This window comes from Scophthalmus maximus, chromosome 4, assembly GCF_022379125.1.
Source record: "Scophthalmus maximus strain ysfricsl-2021 chromosome 4, ASM2237912v1, whole genome shotgun sequence".
Classification (NCBI taxonomy): Eukaryota; Metazoa; Chordata; class Actinopteri; order Pleuronectiformes; family Scophthalmidae; genus Scophthalmus; species Scophthalmus maximus.
The window spans coordinates 14,821,938-14,840,980 of record NC_061518.1 but is presented as its reverse complement, the minus strand read 5'-3'; the positions used below and the strand labels follow the sequence as shown (position 1 = coordinate 14,840,980).

Below are 19,043 nucleotides of genomic sequence, written 5' to 3'. Positions count from 1 at the left end.
GAGAGAGAGAGAGAGAGAGGCATAGAGAGAGAGAGAGAGAGAGAGAGAGAGAGAGAGAGGGAGGGAGAGAGGGAGAGAGAGAGGCATAGAGAGAGAGAGAGGAAGAGAGAGTGAGAGAGAGAGAGAGAGAGAGAGGGAGGGAGAGAGAGAGGGAGAGAGAGGGGGGAGAGAGGGAGAGGGAGAGAGAGAGAGAGAGAGAGAGGCATAGAGAGAGAGAGAGAGAGAGAGAGAGAGAGAGAGAGGGAGGGAGAGAGGGAGAGAGAGAGGCATAGAGAGAGAGAGAGGGAGAGAGAGAGAACAATGAGAAAAGAAAAAAAATATTTGAAAAAGGAAAGACAAGAGTAGAGAAATGCTGGAGAATTAATAGTGGAGTAGAAAGGATGAAAGAATGAGAGTTGAAGAGAAGAAAAAGCGTGAAGTGCTCCTTCTGTCTTGTATAGTTGCCATGGACACCAAGCTGACTTACTAATGTGCAAACATTTTTGAATGAAACACACACACACACACACACACACACACGCACACACACACGCACACATGCACATCGCTGCCATCATGGCTACCATCATCTACTTTCCTCTAAAACTGCCACCTCTTTAACTGTTCCAAGAATAAGTCATGTGCGAACCACGACCACGTTCTCTCGTGTGGAGATAAAGTCTGTCAGGCTCTTATTATTATTATCATTACGTTGCAGTGAGAGACGTCCGTAAGACAGCAGAGCATCGAGATAGAAGCTCACAGGGCACAGCTCATTAGAAGTTGTGTTTATCTTTGATGGTAGAAGACTGCTGGGCTCTTTGTTCCTGGTGGAATTAGCATGAATATCACCAGCAAAGCAAGCCCGTTTATCTGTCACTCTTTATTTTCACCCCTCTAATCTGTTTCTCTCGGTACCTATTGCTCGGTTTGTCCCTTTTATGATTGCCAGCGAATGTGTGATCTTGGAGTGCTGGTCTATTGATAAAAGGGAGACATTTCGTATACTGTTTCCCCTTTTTTACATCCTTTTTGAACAGATTTTTCGCCCCAGCAACCCCATCAATGGTTTCTACACACCTCCGTTTCATCACCAGAAGATTCTGTTTAATCCTACAAGATATATAGTAGTTTATCCTACAGCATAATGTCTTTGTACGGTGCACATCACAGGTTGTCTGTGATACAAAGACTCAGGCTAATACTTTTCCCACTCAAGTGTAATGCGAACCCGTGTAGAATCTATGCCGTAATTAGGTTTGTCAGTCACAGAAATTAACTCGGTGGAGGTGAAATTGACTGTGTGCCTTTTAGAAAGACGACTTCATAAAAAAGGAATGACAGCAAAACAGTGCACACTCTGAAATATTAACATGGATTGTCCCATGAGAAATATACGGAGCAGTTGATTATAATTATAACCTGAGCACTCCAGAAACGATTATGAACAATAGGGGGGGGGGGGGGGGAAGACAGAGAGACAAATAGACGCCCTCTCTCCACGTGCATGCACGTGTTCCTCAATTCTAATGGGCTCAGTATATGGCAAGACACATGGATGTCACTGCGGATGAGTCCATGGCCGCGGCTGCACCGCGACGCGAAGAGCTCGGAAAAATAATTCCTCTCAGTGCCCTGATGTAATCGCTCGTGCTCATTTGAGTCGGTTTAAAATAAACTTACATATAATGTTTGTCTGTATCATTATCTCAAAAAAAGAAAGACAGAAAGGGGGGGTGGGTGTGTGTGTGTGTGTGTGTTGGGGGGGGGGGGGGGGGGGGGGGGGACCATGCCATCCTCTGATTGGCCACGTTCAGGCACGTGAAACCACACCAGATTCGTCCGAGCAGGGGAGTGAGCGTTTCGCCACAGGTAGTACTACTCTGCAGCCATTTCTCCATGTGTTAACAAATGCCTCTCAACTTTTCCTGAGCCTGCTGCCGCCTGAAGGCGTCGACACGTCGGAGATCCGCCCGCGAGATCCGCCCGGAGCGCGCGCGCTCACTTCAGCACCTCGGACAGCGCACGGCGCCGCAGTGGCGACGCGTCGGATTCAACCGGTGGCTCTGAACCGGAGCAGCAGCGGGGGTGGACCGGCACACTGCCCACCTGCTCTCTGGGACCCTTGGACCCTTTGTGTTCACTGTCGTTCTTTCCCTGACACACGACGATTCCGTCCGGTGGGCAGGCAGGCGTGCGCCCGGACGCGTGGCTGACCCTGCCAGGCAATCGAGCGGGGAGTGCAGGGGACCGTCGGGTGGTGCCTCCGAGACCCTCCGTTCACGAGGATGCTGGGGGGAAATGCCTGGAGACAGAGATGACGAGATTTGTCAAAAGGCACTTGAACTCCTGTCGGATCTCTGTTCGAAGGGGGAAGTGCAGAACGAGAACTGCCTGGATTTCATCTACTATTTCCGGGACCTCGCCAGGCCACGCTACACGGATTCAGGTGAGGGTCGGACTGAATCCAAGTGAACGCGCGCGGGACTTTTTCATTGAACATTCTGCACCAAACAATTCAATAGGTGCAGTCTTGGCGCTTTCACAACCTCTCTCTCTCTCTCTCTCTCTCTCTTAAAAAAAAATCCATCAGCTCTCAATTATGCAGTTTAATTATGTCACTGAAATGCCTTCTATTTTTTACTGATTGCCAAATTCAGATTCCAACATGTATATATTAAATCCAAATATAGAAAAAAATATATATATTTATATATGTATTTATTTATATGTTTATTATATTATATATCAGGCTGTGCACGAGTCTTAATGTGTGGTATTAGTCCAATTGATTCTTGATAACCATACACACCAAGTCACAGAACACAGACACATCATATCAAATCTGATGTATGGGCTCTTCTCCCTGGGCTGAGTTCCGCTTGTACCTGGGCTCGCCGGCAGTTTCTATCGTGGCACACTTACTGTATCCTACTTCCTTTGAAGTTTACCCTAGATTCAGTTCTTCATCTCACCAAAAGCATGTGCAGGCTGCTCGTAACACTCACTACATTTCCTGTTCTTAACTTTCTAAACAGAACTGCCCGGTAAATGATAATTATAATAATAATTATGGGTAAAAAAGAACGAATGTGGTCAGAGTCACTTTTCATCAGCACCATCTAGACTAATGAACGTCAGGGCGTGTGTGTGAGAGTGTGTGTGTGTGTGTGTGTGTGTGTGTGTGTGAGAGAGAGAGAGAGAGAGAGAGAGAGAGAGAGAGAGAGAGAGAGAGAGAGAGAGAGAGAGAGAGAGAAAGAGAGAGAGAGAGAGAAAGAGAGAGAGAGAGGGAAAGAGAGCAGTGAACAGGGAAAAGCGAGGGAGATAATTTGAAGGCGAGAGAAAGCACATGTAATTGCAATCCTCCACATTTCTGCTCAATTCACTCTGCTTCCATTAGTTTGCATTACTATTAATAATCAGTATTCACCACATGAAAGCACTTTTTGAATTCCCACTCCATTCTTCCCCATCCATCCATCGCCTATATCCTCTATCGCCTAATCTCACAGCTCTCCCCTCATTCATCATATAGGCCGACCCTGTCTTGTAATTTCCTTTGCACTTTGTCAGTTTGAAATGTGGAATTGCTACAGTATGCTGGTGAGGTCATAAGGGTGGTTTGCCTGTAGGTTCTTATTTCAGTTCTTGCTAGCATGTAAAGGATGAAGACAGAACTGAGAGAGAGCAGGTCCAACACTGACCAATGTGACCCAGGGTTCAGTTTCGGGCTGACTTTACTGGGTGCTAGCTATAGCTTCATTTTGACTGTACATATCTATTGTCTCCTCTAAGACCACAAATGCATTTATTTCCCAAAAGTGTCACTGCACTTTGAAGGCTCGGCGTGTGCACAGCAGTTTATGGTGGGACCTAAATCTGCAACCAATGCAACTTCCGTACTGTGAAGACACCAGCAGCAGTTAGAGCCCTGAGGAACACCAATCAGAACTAATCAGTGTGACATACTATGTTATGTACTTTGTGTTGATATTAAATTTATCGATTCCCAATAATTGCATAATTACAGTCTACACTCTTAGAGCGAGGTTCAAGGCGAATTACAGCATCTCGGGAGGTTGAAGTTCCATATATTGCCTTTTCAGCACGTATTCGCCTCCTACACTGGAGCACCTTTCCAGGTCCTGTGCTCTAAATTTGGTCCATGCGTCTCTGGATCCTTCCATGTCCGTAGATTCCTCTCCACCAGGCAGCACTCTGGCTTCCTGGCAGGCTGACTGTGGGCTCAGTGTCCTCAGATGGCGAGTCCCTAAATTTCTCCACATTATTCTCCCAAATCACACATACTCTGATATTCACAGAATCTCAGAGCGCAGAAAGGACAGTTTATCGGAGTTACTGTGCACGCTCTCACGACAGCGCCCACACACACTGAGCCTGTCCAGTATTAGGCAATGCTGCTGGATTTGGAGGATGGCTTATACATTAACTATAACACATAATGAAATGATGTTAAATTATTTTTCACATTTGCTATGTTTTAATCTTGCATTGCACTTAAATCTTTAAAAAATTGTCTTCTGCACACAAAAGCAGCTGAGCTTTGAATCTAGTAGAGGTTGTCAGATGTGATTCAGTCCAAGATGTATCCTCAAATGCTTTAGTAACCCTTTAAAAAGTGATTTTTCTCTTTCAGGTTCTTTCTCTTGATGATAAATCTTGTGTCTGTCAGACTCAAAACAGAAATACCATGATTTAAAACAACAAACTCTTTCATATCCCAATATCCAGTATTCTCTTTTGATATAGAATGCAATAATTAAAACAGTTGCAAGGACTAAATGTGATTATTGTAGGAAAGTATTTGCTTATGACTAATTCATCACACCACAATAGAGGCATAACAGCAGCTGCACAGCACATAATGGTAATATTGTATTCATATACTAAACTATATTTCTGTTACCTGTAACCCAGGAAGGGATTGGTATAAATTAAAGGTATCCTGGGCACTGCCTCATAGAAATCACGCAACAGTGAGATTATTATTTTGAAATTTAAAAATGAATATACACTTAAATGTTATTGGTCCAGTAATAAAAACAGTCCAAATACAATCTTTTTGCTACTGCCTATGTATCTCCTCAATGTAAAAATGTGCTATAGTATATTCAAGACAAGCAACAATTACTGTCTCTAAAACCGGAAATGGCATAATTTTACTCATTAATATGCTTAAAGTAATTAAAATAATTATGCACTAATTATTTTTCTTTGGAATATCTTTAATCCATAGGCAACTAATCATCTTTTTGCTCTGTCAGCACATGAACTGGAGACGTCGGTATCACTGCTCTTGCACAGGACAAGGCACAGCCACAAACGGCCATGGTCAGGTGGATGAAGCGGATGCTATTAAAACAACGCAGTGCAGTAGCCTGGACCTGTTCCACCTCAACGTCTGAAGATATTTCAAAAGCACAAATGAAAGTTAACACTACAGCAGCTGAATGGAAATTAGTCAGCACAGAATTAGGCAAAGAACTGTTGGCATGAGGCTTGCAGTGCACCTAACAAAGTGTGTCAATAACTTATATATGATATCATAAAAGAGGTGATTCAGTAGATCAACATGCATAAACCATCAGTGGGTAGGTTTTTCTACAAATAAAATAGGATAATCTTCGCCCACAATGTCTGTCCTCCCACCTTCAAACCATTTTCTCCTATAATAGTTGTTGCCGGGCAACAGTTCACTCTGGCACATGCATGCGAACATTGGTAAAGCCATATTCAGTTGCCTCAATATTGGATTTCTTTTATTTGGCCTCATAAAAAAATAAGCAATATGTAACTCAAGTGACAACATTTTCTTGAAAGGGCAATAATGTGATTATAGAACATTTTAAAAAGTCTGCTCTCCTCCTCCGTTAAGAACTGATTTACATAGTTCACACACAGCTGATGTGATCCTTCAAGTTCTAAGTTTGCCAAATCAATTGGCTACTTTCCAAATATACAGTCTTATGAGAACAACATGTGTTGCCCTCTGCAACAGTATAATGGGGAAACCTGAAGATGGAATTTTACACAAAAGTACTATAAGTCACTCATTTGATTTTACTGTTGCAAACTGATGAAGGTTTATCTGAAATTTGAAATAGAATCCCGATTGTGGATGTCCAATTATTTCCAATGTATCAAAAGGGAAGGGATCACTTTACAGCCAGTCCAGAGGCGACCAGTACTGTGGTCAATATATAGGCATGTGATCATTATTACTCTAATTATAATTATTGAGATATAATTAGAACAAATCTGGAACCCATTCTTTAAGAGAAGAATCATCTGCTCTTTAATAACATGCAATACACTCAATTAGTGATGCATAGCATTCCCTTCAATCCTGATGGCAACCAGATGGGCTGGCTCTTAAAGTTCAGGGCAATGTTTGTTATGCTTGCTATTATTCTACCACATTATCATATCTGCAAATTTTCCATCCAGTGGATGTATGTCAAGGGTACAGCTTTTGTGTGCGATAGTCTGAAAAACTCATCTCCCAAATGCACTCTGTCCTTATTATAATGTGGCCTGTACGCTAACCCAACCTACTGATTATGTTTATCAACTGATGTGAGTAGTTCATGAAAAGACTGTTCCTGAATCTTAACAATAAACTAGAGTATAACAAACAGAGAACACAATACATCAAAACATTAAGCAATAAACATAATTGTGCCATATGACTGATTATTTTACCCCATTGATCAGAACAATTACTTTGATTCCACCTGTTCAGGTTCTGTTCACTAATTTGTGTTTGAAATGGACAAAATCTACTTAAAAATCATGAAAAATATGATTTTAATGACCGGTTGGATTACTTTTTAATGGGGTCTCTGAGACCCCGGCTGTAAAATATTGATGCAATGCATTATCATATGCTCTTTCATATGTCTGTGATGGGTGTTGACAGTACTTTTTGCAAAGCACAGCTCCTCCTAAATCCTGAATTTCTATTAATGGATTTTTGTTTTATGTCAGTTTATTCACAGAATGTACAAAAGGGAGTTGCACCTCAAACTGACCTCAAACAGAAGTCACCTTCTTTAATTGTGCAAGTTTGAGGCAAAGGGAAGGGTCGTCAATTCAACACTTTCCCATATACAGTGTAGTTTGTTTAGAGAGAAAAAAAATCTTTTGACTTGTAAACATTTTTACAAAAATCATACAATTATTGCAACCAGTCATAGACTGAACCTCAGCATTGCTGTGTCGCAGCAGTTTCTTTGATTTATCTTGCAAAAACCAGCCACCCACTTCTTGAGAGCAGAGATGATTCAGAAAGCCCTTGATGACTCTGTTGCATCACCCCTCTCCTGTCTTTCCACGGTGACTCGCAAAATCCCTGTGCAGTTGTAAACAAATGCGCGGCAGGTATCTCCAGTGTCGTGTTTTGAAAACCATAAACTCTTACTTGACATTTTAAGGCCTGTGTCGTGATACTCCTGTATAAACTTTTATACTCCCACTGCCACTGTCTCTGCTCGTGCACACAAGTGTATTCACCTAAAATGATGCTGTACATATAAGTTGCCATAGCATTTTTACTGGAAAATGTCTGATTAATCTGCTGTCACGAACAGAAGACTTTTAATCAATTCTTCTAAACTGTTACCTTTACACAGCCACCTTTGGTTCGCTGGTATGTACTGTACTAACAACTGCTTTAGCAGAATAGATAGAGCAAAGCTGTACAGCTAAAATAACTATTGACAGTTTGGTAAGCAGGGCAACTATCTAGCTTTGCCTCTACTGAACAAATAATATAAGCTGGTTTCCAACTTTTAGTATTGATGCTTATTAATTTTTCATTTTGTTCTCATTTATTCATTTACACAATGATACAGTTGCAACCACATACTTATGAACAGTATATTTTAGTCTAAGTTAATCTATTGAGACACTTCAAACCACCTCTTTCCAAAAATAATTAAAAAATTTTAAAGTAATTATGAATAAAATAAATGCGTGTTACAGTATTCAAATGTGTGTATATGAACAGGAATGGAAATGCTGCTTCTGTTTTAACAAACCATTTCTCTGCTGTTATCTGCAAATGCCTGAACATTACAGGATGAGATGGACTCCACTTGTGGGGGCAGACATGAGGCTCCACAGGATAATTAAATAAATGTGGTAAATCCTAATTAATCTACTCAGGGATTCTTTGTAACAATTAGAAGAGAAAAGAAGAAAATCCCGAAAGCTAACTTCACAGTTATAATAAATCAAATTTTGAAGAAGCATGATTTGTCCCAACACATTCTTCTAATGCAACACCACAGCTGAATGAATGAACCAGCCCAACACACCACATGCCCCTGTGTGTTACCGTACTAACACTGTGATTCATTATTATAAGAGTTTTCAAACATGTAATGCATAAAGTTGCTAAGGATTGTGATGGTAAATGGGGATAAAGGTTTAACTAAGCAACTCATATCAGACAGCAAACTTAAGTCACTGTCCTTATTTTCTGTGTCTCTTGTCACCTGCTCAGATATATCCGTGAGTCTGCTGTCTCTGGTGGTGACTGCCTGTGGTTTGGCCTTGTTCGGAGTCTCTCTCTTTGTCTCCTGGAAACTCTGCTGGATACCATGGAGGGAGGGAGGAATCTCACCCACCATGAAGGAGCCCCACGGCCACCTCAATCCAACCATGAGCCCTCTGCACTCGCAGCCCGCACCCAGACAGCCAGTTTACACAGCCGTGGACCCGCCGCCACACAACCGCCGTGAATCTTCACAGTGTTCCGTCGCCAGAGAGCCCACTCCTGTGGCGTCTGTTGTATCGGTGGAGGCTCCGGTGACTCCCGTGTCTCCGCCACCTGTGGTGCTGGCCACACCTGAGGCAGCTATGAAGATCAGTTACACATCTCCAGACATCCCACTGGACGCCCAGAGTAAAAGTCGGGACAATGGGGTTCACACCAACCCTCGTATGCAGAGACAGACAACCGAGCCCCCGCCGTCTGGTCACTTGATGTCTGAAACTGGGTCAGTTTAAGTTTTCTGATTTATTTGCCTTTATGCAGAATTACTGCAAAACTCGTCATAGTTCACAGTTAATATTTGTTTCGATTCAAGTCTAACATTAACTTGTGTTTGAACTGATCAGTACTCTTCTGCATGGCTCTCAACACTAGTGCCAGACCAAAACATGAATATTAGATGATAAACTGCAAAACTTGTTTGATGCAAATGCTTTTCATATTGTTGCTATCTACAATGTCTCTGCATGGCAGCTACATCGTGTTTACAGTGGAGGAAAGGTTGTGGTTATGGCTTATGCTGTGTTTAGAATGAAGCAACTAAAATACTGGGTCAATATCAAAACAAACATCGTTGGCAGATCTGTGAGTGGTCACCTCTCCACACCCTTTAACTCTCTGCCTGGCTACGCAGCAGGACCTCCTGCATTGGCTCGCAGTGCTGGGAGTAAATTGTGAGGTGCGGAATTGTCCAATCAGGACATAAACACCCTCGTGCCGTTTCTGATTTAACCTGTTGATGTTGTTTGATGATGTGGATTTACTCTGCCCACAGACAAGGGTCAATTCGTAGACATATGAACCTGTCCAACCCAGACTTCAATGTGGCCCAGTTCCAAAGGCAGGACTCCCTCACTGGAATGGGGCTGGGCCTCGGCCGTCTCAAACCTGAGCTCTACAAACAGCGCTCTCTTGAGGGAGACGAGGTAAATCGCAGAGGAGGAGGCTGTGGGCGCCTCAGCTTCATCCTCAAATTTGACTGTGACCAGGAACAGCTAATAGTTAAGATCCACAAAGCAGAGGACCTCCCGGCTAAGGACTTCTCTGGTACCTCCGACCCTTACGTTAAGATCTACCTGCTGCCTGATCGTATGACCAAGCACCAGACCAAGGTGCACCGCAAGACGCTGAACCCTGTGTTTGATGAGGTCTTCCTGTTTCCTGTGGCATACTCTGAGCTTCCCACACGTAAACTGCACTTCAGCGTCTATGACTTTGACCGTTTTTCGCGCCATGACATTATTGGCCAAGTGGTTGTGGACAACTTCCTTGATCTGGCAGATTTCCCCAGGGAGACAAAACTCTGCCGGGACATCCAGTATGTCTCCTCGGTGAGTCGGCGCTTCGGTTCAAGATCATAGATGTGCTATATGTTGTATTTAATTTTGAACTATTATCACAAATAGTAAGAGGTGTTTTATCAACAACTTTACTGAGAGCCTCATGTCTGGTCCATATTTGAGTTTCACATTGTGACAGTATAAAGTATAAAATAAAAAGATCTGCTCTTCAAATACACTGAGCTGTCAGCTCTGAACAAACAAGAGAAAGATGAGTTGGTAGGAAAGGTGAATAGGTCTCATTTTGAAAAAGAGGATTTCTTTTGATGATTTTGCTCCGTCTCTCTCTGCAGTGAGATGGAAAGTCTATCTGCTCTCTACCCACTTACAGTCTAGACACTACAGACAATAATTATCATGCGTCTGTACTAATGTATTGTGAAATGTAGGACATATACTCTGTAGCCACTTAGCACTTCAGAAGTAACAGTAATTAAAAAAAAGATGCAGAAACTCCTTTTATTTGAGATCACTGTTTTACAAAATTCCTTCCATTTGTGACAAACACTGTCACTATACACATTATGGACACTTGACAGCGGTGAAGGACGGTGAGACGGTTTTATTGACAAGTGCTGAATCTGTCATTGCTTATCTAAACTCAGTGGCATACACCGAGGCCACCCATTTTTTTAAACATCTGTAAATTAAATCCAGATCGAGGCCACGCTTAGGTCGACGGAATGTAATGCTTTTTGTCATGTTACCTTAGTGTGTGTGTGTGAGTGTTTATGTGTGTGTGTGTGTGTGTTAGAGAGCTATCAGTACCACCATAACTATGCTTTACCTGTCTCTGATATTTTTCTGTCACTGTCCACAGGTCCAGAACTCCTTAGATTGTCTCTTTGACTGCTCCCCGTTACTGAGATACATAAAACAGCCGAGAGATATCCGACAAATGTGTTGTGTCACAGACAGTGTACACAAATATTTGTGGTTATATGCTTCCAACGATTGTTTTCATTGACAGGCATCTCAGAGAGATGTGAGAGCTTAACCAAATGTACCATTGATCCCCTTCTTCATGCTTAAGTGGCATTCATGTGACTCCTTGGTATTGATCGCTACCGACAATTTATTTTCTCCCGGGAATGTCAGTGATGCAAGATCAATTTTCTTTTTTCAAAGATTTTATGTCACTTACTGATCTACCAGTCAATCCAGGCTAAACATAGCCACTGTGGTATTGTAAGGCATGTAATTTTACTAGGAAATGGAGAGAAAAAAAGAAAAGAAAAGGAAAATGTTAAAACCTTCAAACCTTTTTCAAATTTTTTTCTATCCTTGGTTTCTGTCATAACAGAACGACTTTATTTAATTTTCATATTCATTTTCATGGTCATCCATGCTCATTGTGAATAACTGCTCCGTCTTGAATGAATCTTGTTATACATGCCAGATGGTAGTCTTCTTTTATAAGAGCATAAAACACGTGAAAGGCATCTGCTGAACATGCTCTATCTATTACTCATACAAAAGATAACATCAATGACAGGCTGAAGGGGTTACATATTACAAAACATCAGCTTGAATCAGATTGTGAGTGATTTCCAAAGTCTGATTGTCCACTGAATATTTGTCTAGTTTCATGATCTTACAGTATGTAGTAAAACTTGAGTACTACTATCAAACCTCAGAGCAATCTAACATCAAATGTAGCACTTGACAATCATAAGGGTTGTTGAAATAACTAGGCCAAGGAAATTGTGTTCCGTTATTTAGTTCTGTCAGGCAGACTGTAATGTGCACTTTACTTGGACTACACACAACTTGGGCTTTGCAGTACAAACATTTAATAAAACCAATATTGTTTAATGCTGACAATGACAAAGACTTGAACCAAAAGTCATGGCAATTCACAAATGTGTCATTAACATCACTGCAGTGCTTGTGTAATTTATCTCATATGTGCCTGACAAGAACTGAATGGTCCAGCTACCAATACTTGACAGGTTGTTGTTTATTTTCCATGGGGTCACACGATTATGGGTCTAAATTTACAGAAAGTAAGAGAAATGGGCAGCTAGTGAGAAGGAAAGGCTGATAAAATACAGTTAGACAGTTCTTTGCTCCAAAAGAAGACTTAAGTGAAGTATGGATATTGAAAAATCCATTGGTAATTTTGTGTAAACAGTAAATTTCTGGTTGTTTGTGACTCGCTGCGGACGCTTCTGTCCTTAATGTTGCCCTGTTTGAATAGAAAAGCATGTGACAGGTGGTGATTGGGACCAGCGATTCACAGCGAGTGCGCAATCCTCACACTGTTCAGTTTTTTTTGGCTCATGCACACACGCACCCACGCACATGCACACACATGCACACACACACACACACACACACACACATACACACACACACACACACACACGCAAGCACACATACACACAGACAGTGCACAGACTCTTACACTTGCACACATTTGCAGACAGGCCCCACACATACATATACACTCTTATATGAGCTAATCATTTTTGGAAACCATTGTTGGATATTTTGTCACCAATGCAGCAGTGCCCATTTCTCAGAATCAGTGGATAAACTCATTTACTTAATGATTAGAAATGACATGATTATCATCAAGCCAAGTCGGAGTGGGATTGTTTCATTGCCAAATTTGGCTTGTTTTTCTCTGCGGTGGAAGCAGATTGTAAATTGATGGACGAGAGTGGGTTATTTTTTATGATTTTTGAGGCAATAGCAATATAGACGAAAGCTATATAATATATTACTATTACATGTGGCTTGTTGTTGTTCTGTTTTGTTTATCATTTTTGATTGATGGTTTTTGCTTTTAATGGGCAAGATCACATGCAAATGCATTATGTGTCACTTGTGAAATATGGGATACGGCCAATTATCGCAGACTCGCAGTTCAGCGTTACATTCAACCAGCAGGTAGTAAATGCCATTTGTTGCCCCCGAGGGCTTCTGGAGCACAGGAAGCACAGCACTTATCTCTCTCTATCCACCTGCATCTCAAGTGTGCACAAAGACTTTGGACAATGTAGCATGTAAAGTCCTCAGGTTCCTTCTGTGACGTGAAATGTACTTCCATGAGTTAATCTATCATGGAAATTAAAACATTCTATATCATAGACTTTTTGAAATCTTGAGTCAGATTGTATCTCAAGACCAGGCCTGTCACGATAATTACGTTATCGACTCGTACGATAAATGAATATTAAAATCAATAATGTTTATTGATCTCAATAACAGCCATTGTGTCTACATGCATGTTTGTTGACTTAAGAATGAACGTCAACAACAGTCCAGCAAAGTCTCGCTGCTTCTGTCCTCATCTGTTCTCGTCATATGATTAATCAATCACTGGTTTGGTCTATAAGTGTCAGACCATGTGGATTTCTTAGTATTTTTCTAAAGGCACCATGTCTTCAAAATGAAGAGTGTGAAAACTTTGGATAACATTTCTCAGCAGCGACACAAATCGTGTAGGACTTGGATACTCAACAAGCAAGCTCACATGATTCAGTACCAAAAAATGTTCTTAAAATGACGATAATATTGTTTATCGCAATTATTTATGGGACAATATATCGTGCAACAAAAAGTAGTTACCCTGACAGGCCTACTCAAGACCAATGTCTCAGGAAGAAAAATCTTGAACGTCTTTACAGTGCCTCTGTCTCAATATCTCCCAAACTCTCTCTCCTTTGCTATCTCCCACACTTTCATTTACAAATTGAGATCACAGATAAAAACAAGTGTCATATCACAGAAGAGGGCATTGATGCTTAGCAATGCTGACAAATTATATAAATTTCTGATTTGCCGGGATAAAAAAAAGTGTGAAAAAAGATGGAAGGACAGTGAACGACAGATGACGCCTGATTCAAAATTCCAATCCAATCGCCCTCACATACCAGTAGATCAGCAAGAGATGCTACAGTGGGAGTTTTTGTCTTCACCAGACATGATTGTGTGTTTTTCTGGTACTCACTTCTTTAGTAGAGCTATTTTAAGAGCAAGTAATAAGTAAGCTTCTGCCCTTCTGCAGTTCAACAGAAGTCTAGCAGCCAGGTGACACGTGGGAGGCTTTTATTAGAGCCATGTGCAAGAGAAGAGTCTTTTAAAAGAACCACATTTCATCTCTGTAACCAAATATCAGAAGACCATGCTGTAATTCTTCACATTTGACTAATGTGCAGTAAGGAAAAGCAGCAGCACTAGAAAAAATTACATGAAGCTTATGGTAGAGTAAATGTGTTTTGTGTTGTCTTTCAGGATAACGTGGACCTCGGGGATCTGATGTTTTCACTCTGTTACTTGCCAACTGCAGGCAGATTGACTATTACCATGATAAAGGCTCGCAATCTCAAGGCCATGGATATCACCGGTGCATCTGGTAATTAAAATCTGATGCTGTCCACAACAGGGTCTCACTTGTAGCCTGAATGAAAATGAATGTCTTCCCATTCTGTTTCTGTCACTTTCATAGATCCATACGTGAAGGTTTCACTAATGTGCGATGGTCGCAGACTGAAGAAGAGGAAGACGTCGACGAAGAGGAATACTTTGAATCCTGTCTACAATGAGGCTATTGTCTTTGATGTTCCACCAGAGAACATAGAGCAGATCAGCCTTTTGATTGCAGTGATGGACTACGACCGGTTAGGAACTTTAACATATTCCTTCATATAGGTTTGCCAGTATTTCGTGCTGCTAACAAAAGTCAGTTTTTGATTCATACTTGGTAGATGAAAAAAAAGATTAAATATTTTCAAGGCACTGGTAATTATTTTGTAAACTCTGAAACTCCTGTCACACAAATAGTCTAAAAGCTTAAGATTATGTTTTCTTTTCACTCAGGATTTCATGCATTATTATTTTTGTGACGCAGATTGGTGGTGATGACATTTTTCTCTCTCTTTCTCCTTCCTGCACCTACAGCGTGGGCCATAATGAGGTAATTGGTGTGTGTCGAGTTGGCAACGATGCAGACAGCCTTGGTCGAGACCACTGGGGTGAAATGCTCACATATCCACGGAAACCCGTCGCCCACTGGCATCCTCTCGTTGAGGTGAGGTTATTTTACTGGGATCCGTTACACACTGTACACAGATCAGCCACAACATTAAAACTAACTGCCATGACATTGTAAAGGTCCTCGTCTGCTGCCAATACAGCTCTGACTCCCTTAAGCCTCTGAGGCTTAGGTATGAACTCCCACTAAGCCTCTGAAGGTGACCTGCGGTATCAGGAATTAAAACGTTAGCATCAGATCCTATAAATTATGAGGTTGGGCCTCACAGTATTGGACTAGATTGTCAGGCACATCCCACAAATACACAATCTGATTGAGATCTGGAGAATTTGGAGGCCAAGTCAACACATTTATCATGCTCTGCAAACCATTCCTGAACACTTCTTGCAGCATGGCAGGGTGCACTATCCTGCTGGGAGGGTCCACTACCATGGGGTTATTTGGGTATGTGGTACTTTGAAATCTTCATTGGTGCCTCAAGAAACCACATTTCACGCTGGACGCTCTGGTTGAGTGTCTGGTGATTGGGATTGGCACCATGTCAGGTGAGGGCTCCTGGTATTTCTTTACTATTTCAGTCAAAGTTGTTCTGTCTTCACAAGTTCTTCGTCCTCACGCTCCTTCCCAAACTGCAGTGTGCTGTAGTTTGATCTGTTTGCCAAGTAAGCCATTTTGTCTGAAAAATCCTTTTCAAGCCATTTTGTCTGAAAATACACTGCACCTCTGTGGCTGTTTTGTCGAGACCAAAACAGTCAAAGGAGCAGTCTATTCCAATAAAATTGAGAGAATTAATAAATAAACCAACCTCACAAAAATCTCAAATTAATTGGGAGACATTCACAGATTGTTTTACTGACCAATTCGTCACTCTGCAGGTGGCAAGCACATTTGTTTGGAGGTTCAAAGATTAACAGATGTGATTTAAAAAAAAACTACTATTATTTGATTTGATATGACTGTACAATATTTTAAGGATTTTGCAAGCATGGTCAACTTTTAGCTATTGTTGATATATTAATTTTACAATGTTCTGCTTTATTTTTATTATTCAGTACCAGGGGACCACAGAAGGGAGCCAGGGAGGGTCCTGCAACTCTCTGAAGACACCTCCCTCTCCATAGCCTTGAATAACAATTCACATAAGAGCAAGAATCCACCTGATGCCTGGGCTGTACCTTCGGACTGTGGTGCTGCTGAGTGCTGCACACATATGGTCCTAAAAGAAGAATGCAGACATCCATAAACATCTATGGGAAAGAGAGACAGAAACTGCCTTGAGCTCAGTTCAGTTGGATCAGTTGCATGTTGAATGACCGCAAAGATGGATGTTTTCTTTTCTATAATGTTCAATAAGAAAAACAACAGTCAAACTTTTTTTTTTTTTTTTTTACATGGTCTTGTTACTTGTTACTTGTTTCAATGAGGTGAGTCTGTTTTTGGACAATGTACTTACAACCAGTTGAACTGCCATACTGTTTTTTCTTAAATTTGGTGCGAATTGGTGCATGAGGTCATGGTTTGATGGGAGACTTTCTCCTCAGTTGTTTCTGTTTGGGAAAACAACGTGTTGTTCTGTCAGTTGATGTGCAGTGACGGTCAATTTTGAGGTACCTGTAAGTAAAAATATGTTAAATGTTATCAATAAATATTATTCTGTTCCATTTTTCGCGTTCAACACAGTTTAATTGTGATATAATTATTTCTAACTTTTTGGGGAAGTAAATTATTTGTGTTTTGTTTGACTCCATTTCAGAAAATATAAGGTAGCTGCTTCACTGTAGTTCTACACAGTGGACCAGTGGAAAATCAGTGAAACAATAAAACATGGAAAATTTAGGAAAGAGTTACACTATAAGATAGTTATCATTTATTTTGTAGCATGTTCTATTGCCATTTAACATTAGTGGGTAATACGTTTTAGAAGATATGCAGTCAAGTGGATTTCGGAGTCTGAAGTCTAATCTAGTCTAATGTGTCTAAGCAGATCTTGAATGCCTGTAGACACAGCTCTGAAATTAACGTCAGCCAATTTAGAAACAACTATGAAGTAGTTGGAAAAAAAACACCAAACAAGATTTGGAAATACATTATCACAGCACACATTTGCAGTGGTTCTTTTTGTTGATCAATTCAAATGTCAAATGTGTTGCTCATAAATTGGTGAGCGGTGAACCATGAGTTTCAGAATGAACCTTCGGATAGATGGATGAGGACGCTGTGTGCTGTGGCTCCAATATGTGCATAAACAGGACGTGACTGTTTGTGTGACATAATCTTTTTCTGCAACCAGTAGATTGTCTGACTCTGTGGATGAGTGGGAACCTACTCACCTGGAACTTAATTATGCTGTTTTAATGTTCTCCCTCTTTCTTCTTCCATTTGGAGCTGTTCAGTTCCCATCAGGCTCCGTTCCCATTCAATTTGCTTAAATGGCTTACAGCCGGCACTTGTCTCTACTGTACCTCTACTGATGTTACATTTAGGCTTCTGGCTGTTTCTTTTGCATTGTGTGTGTCTAAGAGGTTAGCCCTGGCAGTGAGTGGAGGTTAAAATAAAATGTTCTAGCTGCAGTAAGATGTCTTTCATTTATTACATACACACAGTATATCTTTCAGGCTGTTAACAGTCAAGCATATGCAGTTTTAATGGGGAATGTAAAGCTGCAGTAAGCATAATCCTCAAAGCAATTGTATTTTCAAAACAGCCAGTAGGAAAAGACATTGAAATACTGTAAGCCATTGGCCATTTTCATTTAGCCTTTTCAGCAAAACATTACAGCCATACAGCATAAACAAATATGTCCTTTGCTTCTAAATTTTGATAAACATTGAAAATGAGATGACACAGAATTTGAGAAGAGTGCAAAAAGAACATTAATGTATTTATGAGATATATGGAGAGAAACCAAGAACAGACACATTAAGAGGTTTACATGCAAAGAGTGAAAAGTCCTATTGAGATATGTGGGTTCTTCCAAAGTTTCTGGACCTTCACAAGAAGAGGTTGAATGTCCTTTTAGGAAAATAAGTTTTAGGCAATATAAGCAGAAATTTTGCAATCCTGTCTGTATTTTTAATACAAGATATATCCAGATTACTGATTTGTATATGAGTTAGTTTGGATAGAAAACCAAACAATACAGTGAGCGAGTACATACAGACCAAACAATGAGGAATGACGGCGTGGATGGACCTTGTCCACATTTGTAGGAGATGAAATCTACATATTTTATATATGAAATATGATTGTATGAAATAAGTAGTCCACATTATGAGTGTATGGTTTCATGTCTTGGGACATATATTTCTCTTTTTATAAGTCAAGTTGAAAGGGGCAAAAAGGACCACATCTGTCTTGCTTTCTTTAATTGCAGAACATTGAGTCATATCTTTGCACTTCATAACATGTGAAATAAAATCTTTAGGCAAAATAAAAAGAGCAGATGTTAATAAAAACTTAAATCTGAAAATGCCTCATGTTTCATTGATGTTTAATTAATGTGCCAATTTTATCGTATGCTTGATGGATTTGGATCTTTTATATCTATGCACGAACTAGATATACCATAACATGTTTCATATACTGTAATTAAAACATTCACTAACCTTGCTTGAAAGAAACTGTAATCGGTTAAATGGTTTGCTACAGCTTGCCTATCAAACAAGAGTGGTGTAATGAAGCTTCGCTGAATATCACAATCACTATATATCAAATAGTAATATCCAGAAGGCACAAGACATATTCGTGGGGATTTTAAAATGCTTAACTCACAAAACGTATGCTTAAAATAGTTTATTATTTCAATGCTTAGTTAACTGTTAGTGTTTACTGTTCCTAGCTTGTATACTTGTACCTTCTACATTAACATTTTTCCTTACCTTTTTTGTCACCATCTTTGGGCACTTAAAAAATTGAAGAATGAGTA

At 40.6% G+C, this 19,043-nt stretch overlaps 1 protein-coding gene across 1 annotated transcript; it reads left to right on the top strand.

The window, feature by feature from the left end:
* The first annotated feature begins 1,800 nt into the window (after positions 1-1,800).
* Positions 1,801-18,587, top strand: syt9a (synaptotagmin IXa). Its single transcript, XM_035629351.2, has 7 exons — positions 1,801-2,428; positions 8,507-9,002; positions 9,552-10,107; positions 14,359-14,479; positions 14,573-14,744; positions 15,025-15,154; positions 16,171-18,587. The coding sequence occupies exons 1-7, from the start codon at positions 2,281-2,283 to the stop codon at positions 16,237-16,239; spliced, it is 1,692 nt and encodes a 563-aa protein (XP_035485244.1). The 5' UTR covers positions 1,801-2,280; the 3' UTR covers positions 16,240-18,587.
* The last annotated feature ends 456 nt before the right edge of the window (positions 18,588-19,043 follow it).

Coding starts and splice junctions, on each gene's coding strand:
- syt9a (XM_035629351.2), top strand. CDS start 2,281: ATGCCTGGAGACAGAGATGACGAGATTTGTCAAAAGGCACTTGAACTC. Junction 2,429..8,506: donor GCCACGCTACACGGATTCAG/GTGAGGGTCGGA, acceptor TCACCTGCTCAG/ATATATCCGTGAGTCTGCTG. Junction 14,480..14,572: donor GGATATCACCGGTGCATCTG/GTAATTAAAATC, acceptor TCACTTTCATAG/ATCCATACGTGAAGGTTTCA.